Source organism: Mustela erminea, chromosome 6 (assembly GCF_009829155.1).
Source record: "Mustela erminea isolate mMusErm1 chromosome 6, mMusErm1.Pri, whole genome shotgun sequence".
NCBI lineage: Eukaryota > Metazoa > Chordata > Mammalia > Carnivora > Mustelidae > Mustela > Mustela erminea.
This window is the reverse complement of record NC_045619.1, coordinates 5,684,037-5,701,359: the sequence shown is the minus strand read 5'-3', so window position 1 is coordinate 5,701,359 and position 17,323 is coordinate 5,684,037. Positions and strand designations below refer to the sequence as shown.

Here is a 17,323-nt window from a genome sequence, read left to right as displayed (position 1 = left end):
AAAACCAAACAAAATGAGCCAGAGTAACCTTTGCCGTTTCCTGTCACTTATCTGGAATATTAGTATCACTTACGAAATTGCTTTTTTCTCCTGTCGAGGGCCTGATGCCAGAGGCTTCTCCGCATTTCTTTTTTTTTTTTTTTTTTTAAATTTTTTTTTTTATTTGTTTATTTGACAGACAGAGATCACAAGTAGACAGAGAGGCAGGCAGAGAGAGAGAGAGGGAAGCAGGCTCCCTGCTGAGCAGAGAGCCCGATGCGGGACTCGATCCCAGGACTCTGAGATCATGACCTGAGCCGAAGGCAGCGGCTTAACCCACTGAGCCACCCAGGCGCCCCAAACGCATTTCTGAGGAGAGGAATGATTACCAGCCTTTTTGGTGGTGGTCTAGGTTTCTTTGAGAATCTGATGAAAGCCGGGGGTTGTGTTCCCAGATAAACACATTCGCATGTGCGAGCATACACGGCACTGACTGTGCGTCCAGCTTCGAGCGGTCCTAGATCTCCCGAGGCTCAAGGTGACCGTGACTCCGAGATCAAAGCCACGGCGGAGAGGAGCAGCTCTCACTCACGCCGTCAGGCATGAGAAACAGGGGACCTGGAGCTCTGAGGGTCCCCCTCCCTGCGGCTCATCTAGGAACAACTCTGTCCCCGAACTTCGGGTGCCCTTCACGTGTGGATCTCAAACCTACTGCTTTGCCTTCCAGAAGCTTCCGGAAGCTCCTTTACTTGCAGCCCTTAATGATAGCCCAGGAATGTCTGAAAAGTTTTTTTTTTTTTTTGATTCTAGTTGACTTTCTGCCCGGATCATGACCTCCGATGAATGAGAAAGGAGCAACATTTAGGTTTGTTTCCTGTTTATTATTAAAGTGATTTCCACAAATGTTTAATTACATGCATATGTATGAACACGGTGGAGAAGACAAAACCTTGAATATTCAAGGCAACTAAAAGAAAAACATGATTGTGCCGGTATAGGTCACTCTTGTAGACAGAGGGGCTGCCAAAGCGCCTGGACAGTACGGCACCTGCGCGGATCCCGATGGGGGCTGGGGGAACGAGGGCCCAGCTCTCTGCTCCTCTTCCCCCCCTCCCTGGCCCCCTGCCCCTCCCCCAAGCCCCCCAGTGGTGTTCAGATACCCCATTTCAAGAGCGGTATGGGCTGGGTCTGCCCAGGCTGTTCAAGGTTCTAATCTCAGCGGGCTAGACCTTTCCTGGGGATCTCCGTGGCCTCTGAACAGGGAAACAAAGTCCTGGGCATCAGCGAGCTTTCTTTTTGCCCCTACTTTCCAGTCCATGGTCTGCTGAGGGACATCCACATTGTCGCACATTTGTGCGCTCGAGTTGGGAAGAGCGGCCGACGGCGGGCAGCCAGCATCTGTCCAGGGGTGCGCAGGGGGGTAGTGCCGGGCTGCGGCTTACCTTGCTCTGTGGGCCAGAGTCTCAAAGGACACGTCCACCCTGTCCACGCAGCGGAGAAGGCAGAAGCCAGGCTTCCTCTGGGTTTCTAGTGCTTGTCCCACAGGGAGGGGAGGTCACGATGTCCACACCTCCTCTGCCTCCCTCCTCTCTACCTGCCACATCCCTGCCCCGGAACTCCCCAGCACATTTCCTAATCCATACAATTCGGTCGTCGGTATCTCACAGACAGACAGACATCTCCTACCTTGGGTTTTGATGGGCTTGGGTTTGAGTCTCAGTTCCGCCAACTACTAGCTCTTCCTCGCCTGAGGCATGTCACTGGGCCTTCTAGAGTTTCCCCGTCCACATCCGAGGAGTGTCCGGCCCCACGCGCCCCGCAGGGCCCTGAGGATGGCCCCCCGCAGCCTGGCGACTGGGGGACTCAGGCTTTCACTGCTTCCTGCTGAGACTTGAGGGGCCCAGTTTCAGAGGGTCCATCCAGGGGCTGGGGGTCCTCAGAGAAACAGAGGGTCCTGCTTTTGGGGGCCGCCTGTGCAGGGTGCTGGGAGGGAAGGCGCGGCCATGCGTGCGGCCTCTGGGCCTGGGGCTGGCCTTCCCCCTCCCACCGCCCTCGTCCAGCCGCCAGGCAGCCTGGACGCTGCCCACTGCAGCTCCTCCTTGCTGCACCTGCGTCCGGCATACAGCAGGTGCTCAGAACCGCGCCTCCGGGGGCAGCCATCTGGGAGAATACGAGCTCTCTGCTCAAACGTGTGGACTGGGAATGTCTCTCAAATGTTGGTCCTTCTGCCTTTGGCCAGAATGAAGTGGGCTTGGTGCTGTCACCCAGGTCAGAAGGGCTGAGCAGCCCCCATGCGGATCCGTGGGGAAGAGAGGGGCCTGTAGTGTGTGTGTGTTGGGGGGTGGAGGCTGCTGTCCTGGGCAAGCAGGCTGAGCTCTTCTCCGCCTCTGTCTCTGCTGGTGGAGGACGGCGGCCACATCCTGAGGCTGGGCGGGTGGCAGCTCCTCCCTTGGGAGATGGACCTCGGGACTCCTTTGGTGAGCCCTGCTCCGTCGGCCCTCCGTCTGCGCTCGCCGTCCCAACCCAGGGTACTGGGACCGGAGCCCTGGGCTCTGTCCGGGGCCAGCCTCCATCATCTTTATCTCGGGGACCAAGAGGAACTTTCCAGAGGATTCTGCCTGCCCCATGGCTGTGGCCTGGCACACGGTAAGCGCTTAGTGACCTAACTTAGCTCAGTATTTTATTTTCCTCCTGAGTGTGGCGGATGGAGGTGTTCAACTAATTACCCCATCCCCCAAATGTCACTTAGGTACCCACTTTAGGTCCAGCAGGCGGGGGCCTCCTGTCGTGGAAAATGGTTGATCTTGGCCGTGTCCCCAGGGGAACGGGGGTTCAGGTAGGAAACATGGGTTTTAAGAGATTGAAGGAAAGATCTGTCTTTGGGCTCTCAGAAGCGGCCTCTTGGGGCCACTGCTCTCTGGTGACTTTTTGGCCCGGGTTACAGTTCTCTTTTATCTGCGTGTCCCAAACCAACGGATGGCAGGAGGGAAAGCTGTCTGAGGCTGCCACCTTGGGCCCCATGGCCTCCTCGAGTCTGTCACCATTCTGCCTGCCAGGACGGGCTGGCAAGGACTGCCCCTGGGGAGCCAGAGCTGGGCAGGGCAAGGTCGCCACCACTGGCCAAGGCCTCCTGTCGGGGCGAGGAGCACAGAGTCTGAGACTGAGTGGAGAGCCCGGGGTGGGAGAGAGGCCAGCATGCCGCCGCAGCCGCAAGGCCCTGGCTCAGGCAAGAGCAGAGCCGGGGAAAGCAGGCTCATTCGGAGAGGCAGATGAGGCGACCCCACTGTTCCCTTGCTGAGGGCCCAGCTGGCCACTGGACCTTGAGGCCGGTTCTCTTCTTTTCCTCGGCACGTGTCCATGGAAGCAGAGAGCCAGGAGACGCCAGGGGTGCGGGGCTGAAGGGCTTCTTCCGGGTCCACCACTCCTGGGTCCCGCCGCCACGCGGCACGCGGTGCAGGGGCAGCTCGGTCTTCCACCGCCACCCTTGGAGAGCCTCCCCGGCTGCCCCATGAGGCGCAGAGCCAAGCTCCTCAGGACTTCCAGCCTTGGCAGCTTTCAGTCCTGGCCAGCTGGGCAAGATTTTGCTTCCAGAAGCTTGATCCTTGGCTCTTTGCCTTGGAGTGATCGACTGGCCCGCTGCAGAGGGTCCGTGCCACTCAAGGGGTGGTGGTGGCGGGGCTGGGCCTGCGGCTGCTTGAGGTCAACGTCCCATCCAGGAGCAGGCCGTGCTCCTTCTGGTCAGCCCCTCCCTCAGGCAGCACGGGCCTCCCGCACCCTTGTCCTGTGCTGTTCTTCCCTGGGACTCACTGCCGGGACCTATCCTCTCTGGGGCCCGTCCTTTCTACCTCCACCTGCTCTACCGACGCCAACCTGTCACCAGCTTCTGCAACACGGGAACATGGACAAACGTGCTTTGTTGCCCAGGGAGCTCTCCCCCTGAGCCACCAGGCTCCGATGACCGGGGACAGATCTGGTTTAACAGGTGTGACCCTCAGGTTCCCCAGGGTGGGGCTGAGGTCTGACATCAAGATTAAGGACAGACTCCACTCCTGGCCTTTGAGTGCCCCTGATGGGAATGTGCTGGCAGCTGGCAAGCTGGGGTTGCTGGCTCCCTGGTACTTGCGAGGGCAAAGGGTCCCACATCTGTTCTGCTCTGCTGGGGGAACATCGGGCAGGTCTGACCACAGTGGCGGGGAGAGCCATGCAACATGGCGAGGCTCCCACTGGAAGGGCCGGTGGGTTTAGTGGGGTTTGTGGGTAGCGACTGTCCGAAACCACCCAGAGGGGTGGCACGAAGTGTTCAAGAAAGGTTAGAACTCTTCTGGTCCTCTATGTCTTGAGAACACTATAAAAAACCCCTCTCCTGGGTGGTTGGTATTGGAAGCCTGTTCTGGAGGACACTCATGTAATTCCTGGGGATAAGCAAGGACTTGGAGGGAAGACAGGGGTCTTTCTGGAGACCGAGGCTGGCCTTCAAGGCCTGTGACCAGGGGAGGGTGGTGTGGGCCGGGACAGAGCTCAGGGCTCACACTGACCTGCCCACCAGGCCCCTTCCAGACCTGAGTTGGATTTTGGCAGAGAAAGCGCTGGTTCATTAAACTGGGGACTCGCTGTTGCTGACGTGGGTGGCAGCAAGGAACGATTTGAGCCCCCAGCCCTGTTTTGTATTGTGACATCGCCGCGGCCTGTCTTGTCATCGACCCCCAGACCCTGGTCGCCTGGCCTCAGGCTTCACCATCGGCGTCGTGCCTTGGATGGGTCTCAGACCGAGCCCATTGCTCAGCGCGGGTGTGGGGGCAGGAGGAGAAGACAGCCTAGAGGCACCTGGGACAGATGACTGGGGTTCATTTTAAGATTGTCCCATGTGTTTTGCAACTGTGATCATTTGTTACCCTAAAGATACAGACTGCTTCCCACGCAAGGCTCATAGGCGGCAGCCAGCAGTCGGTCAGCAGGCAAGGACTCAGAGCGTCAGGGACGTTTCTGGCTGTGTCCTGGTGCTGGCTTCCTGACTGAGGGGGACACCATGGGACGGGGTCAGCCTCTGGCCTTCTCTTCTTTAAAGACAGACTCTCAGAGGAACCCCAGCGTGGCACAGCAGAAAGTAGACAGCGCTCCGGGGGCCAGGCCTCCAACACTGGCTGCCTGCCTGCCCTCTGTCGCACGTTCTCCTCACTGGTAAGATAAAGGGGTGGGCTGCTGCCCTCTGAGGTCTCTTGCGGTGGCACAGCCTGTGCTCACGTGGGGACAGCCTTGTTTCCCTGTGGCACGAGGCCATGGCACAGACCCCAAGGTCATGGCCTCAGGGCCAGCACAGGTCCCTTTCGAGATTTCCTGCTGGGCCTTGGTACCCATAGGAAAGGGCCCAAGGGGAAATGGCCTTCTACAACATTCCATCAGAGGGCAACACTCCAGCAAAGCATCGGGGCCCAGTTCCCAAAGAACGTGCATTCCAGAGCGTGTCCAGAACCAGCTCGTCCCCCCACCCCCCGCCCTGGCCTCACAGAACCAGGCGGGGAGCGCCTGGAGGGGCTTCATCCCTCAGGGAGGCTGGGGTCAGCTCTGGAGGGAAGGCGTGGGGCCGCAGTTTGTATTTACAGTTACTGAAGAGGATTTTCCTAAAGTACCCACAGATAGAAGTATATTATATTTATATTTATATTTATATATATATAGTACTTAATTAGATGCTCTATCAAGGAAAAGCACAAATCTACAGTTTCCTCCGCTAGCAGCTCTTCTCTGTCCCATCACAGAATCCTTAGAGCTCTGCCACGTGGCGCCCGCGTCCCGGACCCACGGCTGGAGGACAGGGGCGGGTGCCTTTGCCGGTGCAGACACTGGCTTATCCACGCTCCCCAGACGCCCTCCCACAGCCCTCCTCCCACAGCCTGGCTTCCTGCCGCAGATGATGCCTCCCAGAGCCTGCCTGCAGACAGAGGCAGTCGCGTCCCCCTCTCTCCTGAGGCGTCAGGCAAGGCCACATGTGACCCCCAAACGTGCTGGCTGCGCGGCGGCACAGAGTGTCCCGGCCCAGGTGGGTCCGCTAGTGTCGCGCAGGGAGGGTGCCCTCCCGGGACAGGCCGAGGGAGAGAGGGAAGGAGCAGAGCCGCCCCCCAAAAGCAGTGTTTTCCCAGCCGGGCGACCTGAGGAGTGCAGCGGCCCAGGGTCTCCGCCTGGATGTGGTCTCACCCCCACAGGCTGGTCCATGTTTCCGAAGGGCAGACGCTGTGGTGACTTCCCAGGGCAGCGTGGAGGCGCGCAGAGCCGCCTTCTAGCCTCTCCTGTGGAGGGAAGGCGCGCTCCCCTCCCCACCGGGATACCCGGCCATCCCCGAGCAGGGCAGCTGCCGGCATTATTTGTAGGGCCGCAGGAACCGGGAAACTTTGGAGCGCAGCAGCTTGATGAAGGACCGCGGGAACATCTCCTTGGACTCCTGGGCTGTGTACTTGAAGTAGTTCTGGGGGTGCGCCAACACATCGAAGAGGGCCTTGATGAGCTTCTTGTCCTGCGAGACACAGTGAGGCGGGTGGTGAGGCCGAGTCGGGGGCCGGGGTGCAGGCCTCTTTGATGCCTGGGGCCCTGGCGGGGCCTCGGGGGTGTCTGCAAGGATGAGGGAGGAGGAAAAGACTGTGCTGCTGGGCGGGTTTCAGACCCCGGGGACTCTCCTCACCATGCACTGTTTTTTGATTTTTTTTTTTTAATATTTTATTTATTTATTTATTTGACAGACAGAGATCACAAGCAGGCAGAGAGGCAGGCAGAGAGAGAGAGGAGGAAGCAGGTTCCCTGCGGAGCAGAGAGCCCGATGCGGGGCTCGATGTGGGGCTCGATCCCAGAACCCTGGGATCATGACCCGAGCAGAAGGCAGAGGCTTTAACCCACTGAGCCACCCAGGCGCCCCTGTTTTTTGATTTTTTAAAAAAGATCCATTTATTTTACAGACAGCCCACACGATGGGGGAGGGGCAGAGGGAGAGGAAGAGCAGAGACTCCCTGCTGAGCACAGAGCCCAGCCGCACTGTGGCTTGATCTCATGACCCTGAGGTCATGACCTGAGCTGAAACCAAGAGTCGGACCCTTCACCGACGGGGTCATCCAGGTGCCCCATTTTTTGATTTAGAAAAAAAAATAGTTTATTGGTTTTAACTCTTGGTTAAAGAGTTACTATTAGTTACTACTCTAATAGTATTTTATTTAAAAAGAGTTCTGCAAAATAAAAAAAACCAAACCATCGCATTGAAACCAGAGGACACGGAGCGGGGCAGAGGGTTTCGAGGCGGACAGATGGAGGTCGGAAAGCTGGGCCCCCTGTAGAGGCGAGCACACACTGCGTCCTGAGAGCTGGGAGGGAGCCCGGCCCGCAGCGGAGCTCAGGGCTGGGTGCTGGGAGGGTGCAGCTTCGGGCACCGGCCAGAGGCTGTCTGCATCATGTCCCAGTGTCAGGCGAGACCTCGGGCACATTTGCTGCCCAGTGTCGCTCTGTCCTGGCGCACACTCGCGCTCTCTCACGGGCATGCGCGCACGCTCGCACCCTCGCCGTTGAGAAACAGCCCCCCCCACCCCCGCCCCGTGAGTTGGGCGCAGGGGCCCATGCTGGGGATGGCAGGTCAGGCAGGAGCTCCAGCGCCTCCTCTGCCTCCAGGGAGGCCGGGGCCCAAATGATCCTAGACCACAGCTGATGGCAGGACGAACAGGTGCCAAGAGCCAGAGCCACATGGGACTCTAAGTTTGTGACCCGCCCAGAGGAGGGATGCCTACGCTGAGAGCGGGACAGGGGGATGTTCATGGAGGAGAGAGGCCTCAGCCGGGGAGCGGAGGGACTGTGGAGGTCGGAGAATGGCTTCAGAGGCAGGTGGGGGCCATGCCTAGCCGGGCCTCGCGCGTCAAGGTTTTTGTCCTGAGTGACGGAAACACTTCCAGTTCTGCAAAGATGCCCCTGGTGGCGGGGTGGAGCCGTGGGCAGAGGGCCAGCACGAGCCTCCGGCTCCCCCTGCACAGATGGGCTCCAGCTCTGCTCCTGGGGGCAGCAGCATCGGGGCGAACCTCTCTGCTTACAAAGTGCCTACTGCGTGCAGGACCGTGCCAGACCCGGGGCTGGAAGCCCACACTCTGTGAGCCGCCTCTGCTTCTCAGAGGGCTTGCCCAGGGCCACCCAGCTGGGGCGGGACAGCCAGGGAACCCAACCCCGCTCCGGCCCCACCACCTCAGCTCCCAGGCTAGGAGTGTCAGCTCCCCAGAGCCTGCTGTATGACAGACATAGAGCCCCTCGATGACAAGGAGGCTCTGCTTCTTAAGGTCACGAGCAAGATGAGGGGACAGGCAGTCCCAAAGGTGGGGGCGGATTCTACCGATTTTAAGCTTCCACCACATCTCACAGATGAGGGAAGTGAGGCCGGCAGCTGGCAAGGAGCCCAAAGGCCAGTCAGAAGGTCCTGGGCTGGACGCCACCAGGGAGCTTGTCTCGGGCCTCCTGGTCTGCAAGGACAGAGGCCCGGAATCATCACAGGCCACCATCCCGGGATCACACGGACCCTTTCCCATAAAGAAGCTCACTCACTTTTAAAATTTCTTGGTGATTCTCTGAGGCGTAGAGCCGTCCGTCGCGAACGATATCTTCTATCAGTTGCTGGTAGTCCTCTGTGAAACCCACGGCGAGGAAGAAAGGAAGGTGAAGACCCCAGACGCCCCCTGCTTCCCCCTCACCTTCTGCCTCCGCCTCCCCCTGCTCCACATTCAGACTCAGATCTTGGCCACAGGCACTTCTGCCTCTGAACCTCTGTACCCTCCACCCGAATTGTTTTCCTTGAGGCTTGGCTAGCTAGAAACTTCTATTCAACCCTCAAAACCCTGCTTGGGCAGTACAGCACGCTGAAGGCCACAGACACCATTCATGGCTCCTTCGCCTGCACCACCCCCCACCCCGTATGTGTCTGTTGTCTCCGTGTCCGCAGGGCCAGCGTGGGCCGGGCACACAGTGCAGCCACACTGACCGTCGTAGGTGACATAGGGCACTTGGAATCCTTTGCCACTGTTGGCTTCATTGGATTTGAACTGGATCCAGAGCTTCCGGGAGCGGGAGGTGAAGGCGATGGGCCTCTCATAGGTCTGGCAGGTCTCATAGGTGGTGATAGACGCGGGTGATGCTGGGGACAGAGTAGGGGCCTGAGTGGTTGGCTGATCCACAACCCTGTCCCGGCCCTCGTCCTCCTTCTGCAGGCCACGTGCTTCCCCCACCAGGTCAGCCACCCAGTTCCCACGCCCAGTCCCCCAAACAGTCCAACTCTAGGCTCCACCCATGTTACCTCTGCCTCAAATGCCAGTCCCCACCCTCAACCCCAGTTCCTTCTCATCCTACAGAGCAGGTTTCTGTGCCTCCTCCTCCAGGAAGCCTCCCTGACTGCTCCATCCTCACACTACCATGTTCCTGCTCTGCCCTGGTGAACCCCTGGTCACTGCCCCTCTGTCGGGTTGTCATTGTCTTTCTCCGGCCGGCTGCTCCCCCAGACAGGGCTCACGCCCACGCCCAGCACAAGCCAGGGCTGGGGCGGAGGGTCCCAGCTGGGACGTCCCCTCTCCCTGTGAGCAGATGAATAAGGGTGAGCCTGCTGACCCTGGGTGTGTGGGCCTGGCCAAAGGGTGCCCCACCTCCTCACTGCTCCCCGGCAGCCTTCCTGAGGTGTCCTGAAGGCGGGAGAAGCTGACCTCCTAGAGCTCAGCCCTGTGAGCAGACGGTGGGTCAGAGGTGGCTGTGAACCACCCCACCCCCGCAACGGGTGACCCTGGGTGGCCCCTCCGCTGCTCCCCTCCCCCCGTGCGTACCGCTCTTCCTCATGACCAGGACGTCGCCGCACTCGTCCTCCACAGGCAGGAAGATCTCAGGGACCACGATGAGGATCCTGCGCTTGGGGGGCGGCGAGATGTGCCACACGCACTCGGCGTTGGCCGGGTAGTCGCCGGGGTAGTTGGGGGACTCGATGTAGCCTGTGTAGTCGCCGAGCTCGCCGCCACAGTGCTGGTCTGTGGGCACCGGGGCCGCACGGGCCTGCTCAGGCCTGCTGCACGGGGGACGGGGAGGGCGGGCCCTCGACAGCCCCGTGGCCGCCTCCACTGGCCTCCCCACCAGCTAGCCTGGCCCTGGGCCACTCATCCCACGGGGTCGTCTTCCCGGGGGGCACCCTGGGACAGGCCCGCCCGGTGTCGGCTCCCCTGCCAGCCCTGCTCCTGCAGGTGGTGGTGTGAAAGCTCGGTGAACCCCTCGACTCGCGAACCCCCACCTCCTCTCTCCCTCCCTGCCCTCCATGCTTCCTGAGTGCCTGCCAGGGGCCCAGGGTGGTCACCCTCCCCGCCGAGAGGGAAGGCGCGGGGACAAGCAGGCAGCACAGTCAGGACAAAGAGACATGCTTCCCTTTGGAGCTAAGCTTTGGAACCCTCAAGCAGCCAAACGCGGCATCTCTGTGAGCTAAAGGTTCCCAGCCTCAACCTTACAAAAGAAGTCACCTTAGGTCTGCAAAGAGAACTGAACCGAACACTAAATATACACAATTTTCTCATGCCTTTTCGTTTATGAAACCCTCACATCAAAATTCCTGGGAAACTTTTCATGTTTACCTCACCTTCCAGAAGCTTCCCTACTTGCTTTCTCTACTTTTATTCAGGAGGACGTTTCAACCCTGCCTCTGTGGAGCCCCACACTGTGCCTGCTCTTCTGTCCCCAGAGGCCATGAGCCTGCGGGACCCCCTGGGGAACTGGGGCAGCTTCCCGTCTAGGGTTCAGTCCTCGTCATGGGCCTTTGGCCTGTCGCAGACACAACCGGCAGCACAGGGAAAGGGGTAACTGGCTAGAAATTGATTGGGCGAGGGCACAACACTAGAAAATCTGTCCCAGAGGACTCCAAAAAATGAATTAAAAATATCTAAAGTCAAGTCTGTTATGCCCAGATGACCTGCCGGGGTAGCTACTTCCCTGGTCCTCAGCCCCTGAACCGCAGCGCCCCCGCCACGGGCCCGGCTTTCCCCTCCACAGACCCGGAGCCCTGGGCAGACCCGCCGAGCACAGAGGCGCCGGGGCGGGGGGTGTCACCGTGAGTGGACGTGCGGGTGTGCTGGAGCCGGGCGGGGTCCCTGGGGTCCTGTGGGCACTGTGTGGGGTGAGGGCTTGCCCCGGCCCCAACAGCCCGCCCCGCTGCGTCCCGCCCCTTTCCCCCTTCCGGCCGCACGGAGAGCTGTACCTACTTTTGCAGTGTGTGACGTTGGTGGAGCCATCGAAGTCCGTGCTGGTGTTGCCCGGGCAGGTGATGCAGTGGTTCTGGCCAAACTCGGGCTGGTAGGTGCCCACGGGGCAGCGGATGCACCGGTGGGTGGTGGTGTTGTAGTGGTGGCCCGGGGAGCAGTGCACTGTGGGCGGGCGGAGGGTGCCGGTGGGAAAGGGCAGGGGACATTCTCCCCAGCGCCTTCCTGCCCTTGAGGTCTGTCTTGGTGCCGAGTTCAAAGCCCTTCTTTACCACCCAGTGGCCGCCCACCACGCACGCCCGGTCCTGTCCACGGCTGTGCGGAGCTTGGGGGCCGCCCGGAGCTGGGCAGTGAGCTCCGTGACAGAGGTCTGCCCGCGAGGAGCATGTGTTCCGGGGTGAGAATGGGACATGAGCTGTTGTAAGGCCGGGTGTGTGCCGCTCAAGGGGTGGGGGACCATGCGTAGAGGCTTGAGCCGTGTGGAGCCAGCTGGGAGGCGATCTGGGGAGGGAGCGGGGGGGCCAGAGCAGAGGTCACAGGCCATGGCCGTGAGCTCCTGGGTCCCGGGGTCCTGCTAGGCTTCGCTCTGAGGGAGAAGGGGACCTGGAGCCCCCGCATGGTCCAGGCTGCTGCTCTGGGAGTGAGCTTGAGGGTGAGGGGTGGGGGCGCCGGGCAGCAGTAGCCTGGCTGAGGGGGCAACAGCAGGGTGCCGAGAGGCCATCATTCAGAGCCGCTGGCCGGGGCCGCGGACAGACTGGAGGCGAGGTCAGATGGAGGGCACTCCGGGGGGTTCCAAGGTCTCCCTGGGCCCCTGGTAGGACAGAGCTGGTGTGAGCTGGGTTGGGGGGCACTGTGTGGCCAAGATGAGGGGCTCTGGCCATGTGGGATATGACCGGGGCTGTCCCCCAGCAGGAGGGTGTAGTACTGAGTTCAGGACGCGGGGCTGGGGTCACTGGATGCTCTTCCTACCCAGACTCTAGAGTCCGTGCCAGGCCGGGGACCCCAGCACTACCAGCCAAGGGGTGGCTGGGTGAGGCTGAGCGGAGCCTGAGGCCGCGGGGCTGCGGGAGATGCCGGCTGGGAAGGACGTGACTCCAGCCTCGATGGGAGCAATGATCGGGGGCGGTGGGGTGAGAGTCTGACTAGAGGAGAGAGGAGGTGTAGTCCACGCGCTCCTTCTACAAGTTTCACAGCAAGGAGCAGAAATCCTGGCAGGAACTAGAGGAGAGGTGGAGTTTTCTCTTCTAGAAGGGAGGGTTCTGTCTGTCTGTCCCCAAGAATATCAGGGTCAGCGGTGGGAAGCATTGTCCCAAAGGCCCTTGGCAGGGCGGGAGCGTGTGGAAGGGGAGGCAGTGCCATCAGGGGGATTTGGTGACCGTGGAGGGGAACGTGTGGCTGGACAGCAGGGCCCCCACGGGCCTAAAGGGAGGGTGTCCAGGTAAGGTGAGATGGTCCGGCCTTGTCCCACGGCCCCTGCATTTCTTCATCCCCCAAACTGCCCCCCCGCACCAAGAGCCTTTCCTGTGAGTCAGGTTCAAAGCTCCCATCGGTAACCACTGTGCCTGCCTGGCTCCCCCATCTGAGACCCTCGGTGGGCTTGTGTGGTCCCCGCTGTCCCTGTCCCAGGTGTGGCATGGTGCTGGTCCCGTGTCTACTGCCGGCAGCCCCGGGCCACCCCTCAGCCCTTGGATATCGGCCACGTGGGAGGTGAGCGGTGCTGAGGGAAAACGTCCCTGCACAGCTCCGGCGACTCACCTTTGGCCTCGCAGTCTTGGAAGGAGACCGTGCCCTCGTGCTTGGTGAGCAGCCCCCCTCCGCAGGGGAAGCAGCCCGTGCGCCCAGGCTCAGGCTGGTACGTGCCCACCGGGCAGGGCTGGCAGGGCCGGAAGCCATCCGGGGAGAAGAAGCCTGGGGAGCACTGGCCTGGAAGTCAGGGGTCATGGCTCAGGCTGGCGGGAGGTCCGGGCGCCTCAGTCCAGACCCTGCTCTCAACCCTCACCTGCCCTGGGGAAGGGGACCATGGCTAGGGGTGGTGCCGGGGGCGGGGGGACCTGGGGGAAAGAGCTGGGCTGTCCCCCGCCTGGTCCGGATGCGGCCCGTGGTTCAGGCACTGTGCAGCCTTGGCCAGGCCTGGCTTCACCTCTCCCACTAGCAAGAGCAGGTGGCTTTGTGGCTCAGCTGGGACGTGCGGACCCCACATGTACAGGGGAGAGATCAGAGGAGCTGCGCCCCGGGGGGCGGGCCACACTGTACCCTCCACATGAGGAACCGCGCTCCAGTCTACAGGGCTGGGCCAGGCAGGGAAGTGTAGGGGGGGTCTGGGAGGTCCCTGACGGCATGGCTGGGACAGAGAGGGGACAACACACCCAGCATTAAGTTGGGATGCAGAGGGGGCTTTGGCATTGAGTAAGGGGTGGGCTGGAGGCCCTCTTGACCCAGACCCTGAATTCTCTGCTCCTACCAGTGGCCGCTCTCTGCTCTCAGTCACTGGCCCTGCTAAGGGCAGAGACCACAGTCTCGGAGGGCACAGCCAGCTAGCCTGTAGGGACTCGGGGCTGGACTCTAATCCTTTCTGTATCCCGGAGAAAGCTGGCTGGTGGTCCCCACTGTCCCACCCACCCACACTCGCAGGCACACTTTTCCCTGTCCATTGTCTTGGGTGGTCCCCACGACAGCCGGGGAAGGGAGGCTGTTGGGTGGGGGTGTGAGCCCATACCGCAGATGTGGGTAAGTGAGGCTGTAAATGGAAAAGTTCTTTGCAAACCAAGCTGTGCTTGGTAAACGGCCAAAGGGCTTCCCAAACCATCTACAGGGCGAACCGTAAAGTTCTTCAGGTGGAGAACACCGAGGATGATGTGGGCTCCACACCACGTAACACGTCTGGTCAACCGCATCGCACCACGTGCCTCGTTACAGACGATGTGCGGGCCCATAAATGACCAGGAGTTTATTAACCGTAACGTCCTTTCCAAACCACGTGCTGCTGTTCTCCAGTGCACTAGGCCCAGCCTGGGGCCTGCTGGCGCACAGATGCTTCGCGGCCCCAGTGGCCGCTGTGAGTGTGGCAGCCTGGAAGTCACACCAGGCTCTGCACATGGCCGAGAGCATTATGGAATATCACTAGGGATTGGGCTTTGGCTTTGAGGAGCTCAGTAGAGACAGAAGTTGTCGCCGGATCCCCTACCGCAACCCCCAGCCCCTCCTCCCTCCAGGGGGGACCCGCACTCGCCTCCACACTCCGATACGTTGCGGGCACCAGCCAGGCCGAGCCCATCGCTGCTGGGGCATGGCGTGCAGCTGAGTTGGCCGTCCCCGTCCTGGTAGGACCCCGGTGCACATGGCACACACTGGCCGGGCTCTCCGCTGAAGTAGGTGCCAGGTGCGCAGGCCACTGCGGAGGCAAAGTGGAGAGATTGCCGGGGGCAGAGGCGGGGAGCAGTGGCCGGGCGCTTTGTCTCTGGTACCTCGAGCCCAGGCTCTGTCCTCCCGGATAGGGCACATCCCTTGTCCCTTTGGCTCAGGGATCCCAGAGGGGCCCAGGGCCGTCTCAGAAGAGCTAAGAGTAGGAGCAAGGCAGCAGCCGTCTGTGAAGAGCCCCGAGGCCCGACCCTGGTCTCTGGCCCCGTCCTTGCTGCTCCTGCTGAGCCCTGAGGTCTCTCTCTGCTCTGTGTCCTGCCCTCCAGCCCTGACCCCTCAGCCTGTGTCCCAACAGTTTCCTGGCCGTCCCATGGGCGTTTTGTCCAAACCGAGACCTCCTCCCCTCCCCATCCCTTCCCCATGGGGAGGAGTGGCCATATGGGGACAGTGTGCAGAGGGCATGGGGAGTGACAGAGGCAGGGGCGGGGAGGCCTGGTGGTGGAGAGTCGTCCAGAGGCCGTGCGGTCAGCTGCATATGGCAAACCGACGCTCAGAAGAATGACCGAGAAAATAAGGAGGAAATAAGGAGGGAGGGAGCCGGAGATTTCCTGGAGAAGAAATTTAGAAACATGGAAAGAGGGGAGGTCAGAAAGAAGCCTGAGCTATTGGACTGGAGGCACTGGTGTGAATGCATGGCTTTATAAAACACACACACGCACACCCTGTACCCGTAACACCTGTGCAAGTCCATTTACACGCCCATGTTTAATATGCACCCGTACTCGCTAGTTCTGTCCCGTGAGAGCCGGAAGGACGGACGCCGCGTTAGCAGTGAGGACCCCAGCGCTGGCTTCCGCATGTTTTCCTCCTCTAGGGGTCCCGGAGTCCCTGACGGACTGTGAAGGCTGGGGCAGGGGAAGTGGGGGTTTGGTGCCCTAGAACCGTCAGCAAGTGACGGAGGCGGGGAACCGGCCTGACTGGCTACACGGGGAATGATCTGAGCCCTGAACTAAGTAACGCTAGGCTTGGATTACAGCCCCGTAAAGCACAGAGGAGTCGCGGAGCCCACACTGATACACACACACTGACATGTAGGGGCTCAGATACATCCGTGGGTGAGGGGGAGGGGAAGCTCTTCTTATGGAACGCTAATGCACCCGGACAAGGGCCAGCCGGAATAGAGGACGCCGTCAGGCAACCACTGGAGACGTGGCTGCTTTGGCGGGAGCGGTCACTGACTGCGATGGCTGCGGCCGGGCCGAGGATGTCTGGCGCGGAGCAGTTTTTTGCATAGACTCAGAATTCCAGCCCCAGCAAATCGGCCTCAATGGCAAAAGGAAAAGGGAGGGGGAAGGACCTGCGGGGGCCTGGGTCAGTACCCCGCGCCTCCTGATGGGGGCGCTGAAGAGCAGGCATCGAGTGGGGTTTTCCCTCCCAGCGGGTCATGGAAATGGGGGATGCAGCCTCATGAGGGTCATCCTACGGCGGGAGGACAGGAGAGGCAGGGAAAGAGCCAAGGGCTGCTCCACACTGAAGGAATCCGGAGAGACAGGACACTGAACGTGCGGGACAGGGACGCTGGAATGGGCTGTGTGGGCTGGACGCGCTTGGGGCAGCACACAGGGGAACCCGGACGAAGAAACCATGGACGTTTCTTGTTCTGCCTGGCAGTATTTCCGAATGTTTGAAATGATTTAAAAATAAAAAAACAGAAGAAGGGGGTGCCTGGGTGCCTCAGCCATTAGGCATCTGCCTTCAGCTCGGGTCATGATCCTGGGGTCCTGGGATCAAGCCCCGCATCAGGCTCCCTGCTTGGTGGGAAGCCTGCTTCTCCCGCTCCCACTCCCCTGTTTGTGTTCCCTCTGTCAAATAAATAAATAAATAAAAATATCAGAACAGAGCGCCTGGGTGGCTCAGTTGGTTGCACGTCCGCCTTTGGCTCTGGTCTGATCTCTCCTGGGATGGAGCTCCACTTGGGGCTCCCTGCTCAGCAGGGAGTCTGCTGCTCCCTCTCCCTCTGCCCCTTACCCTGGTGTGCATTCTCTCTTGCAAATAAATAAAAAGATAAAATCTTAAAAAAAAAAATGACATCACAAAGGCCCTGCCCTCCTGCCACGCTCTCTCCACTGCTTCAGCCGGAGCCCCTCCTTCCCCCCACACCCCTAAATCCCACCTCTTCTCCAGCAGCTCCCCAATTAACCTCCTGGGCCAGCCTATGCTTTGTGCCCCAGGTTTGTGGCTCCAGCCATCCTAACCATTCAACGTCTTCACAGGGATGACTCACGGACGTGAGCTAGTGAGCACAGACTCTCTGTCTCCTCCAGCCGCGCCTTCCCCAGCTTCCCCAGATCAGAGCATGATGTCGCTTCTGCCCCGTGGCCCTTGGGGGCTGCCCTCGAAGCCTCCTTCCTCCCAGCCACACCTCCAAAGTGCTGTCTCTGTCTTGTTCCTTCTTGTCCTGCTGCCAGCCCCCACTCCCCGTTCGAGGCTCTACCGACTCCCTTCCCTGGTCCTTGCTCGTGGAATCCTCCCCCTGATGAGAGAGTGATAATGTTCCTCTGCTTGGAAGCTTCCCGTGGCTTCCACCGCACCAGAGAAGCACCGTGGCCCTGCGGTAAGACCCTGAGGTGGCTGTGCGTGTGGGTGTGGGTATGCCTGCCTGCTGGCTGCCTTCCTTCCCTGGTACACGTGAACCCCAGCAGAGCAAGGGCTCCGTCCATTCTCCTGTAGGCAGCCACCGCGGCTATCTCTCGACC

General features: G+C 60.6%; 1 protein-coding gene across 3 annotated transcripts in view; it reads right to left on the bottom strand.

Moving 5' to 3' along the window:
* Positions 1 to 808: 808 nt before the first annotated feature.
* The window catches only part of SCUBE1 (signal peptide, CUB domain and EGF like domain containing 1), a 138,209-nt gene continuing 121,694 nt past the window's right edge, over positions 809 to 17,323 (bottom strand). For 2 of the 3 annotated variants that reach the window (XM_032346018.1, XM_032346019.1), the window contains 7 exons: positions 14,440 to 14,601; positions 12,966 to 13,133; positions 11,214 to 11,375; positions 9,801 to 9,998; positions 8,972 to 9,124; positions 8,539 to 8,618; positions 815 to 6,487 (listed from right to left, as the gene is read on the bottom strand). In XM_032346018.1, the coding sequence (XP_032201909.1) occupies positions 6,335 to 6,487; positions 8,539 to 8,618; positions 8,972 to 9,124; positions 9,801 to 9,998; positions 11,214 to 11,375; positions 12,966 to 13,133; positions 14,440 to 14,601 (1,076 nt within the window). In that variant the 3' untranslated portion in view covers positions 815 to 6,334. Of the gene's footprint in view, positions 6,488 to 8,538; positions 8,619 to 8,971; positions 9,125 to 9,800; positions 9,999 to 11,213; positions 11,376 to 12,965; positions 13,134 to 14,439; positions 14,602 to 17,323 lie in introns of all 3 variants that reach the window. The other variant, XM_032346020.1, reaches the window with a different exon arrangement.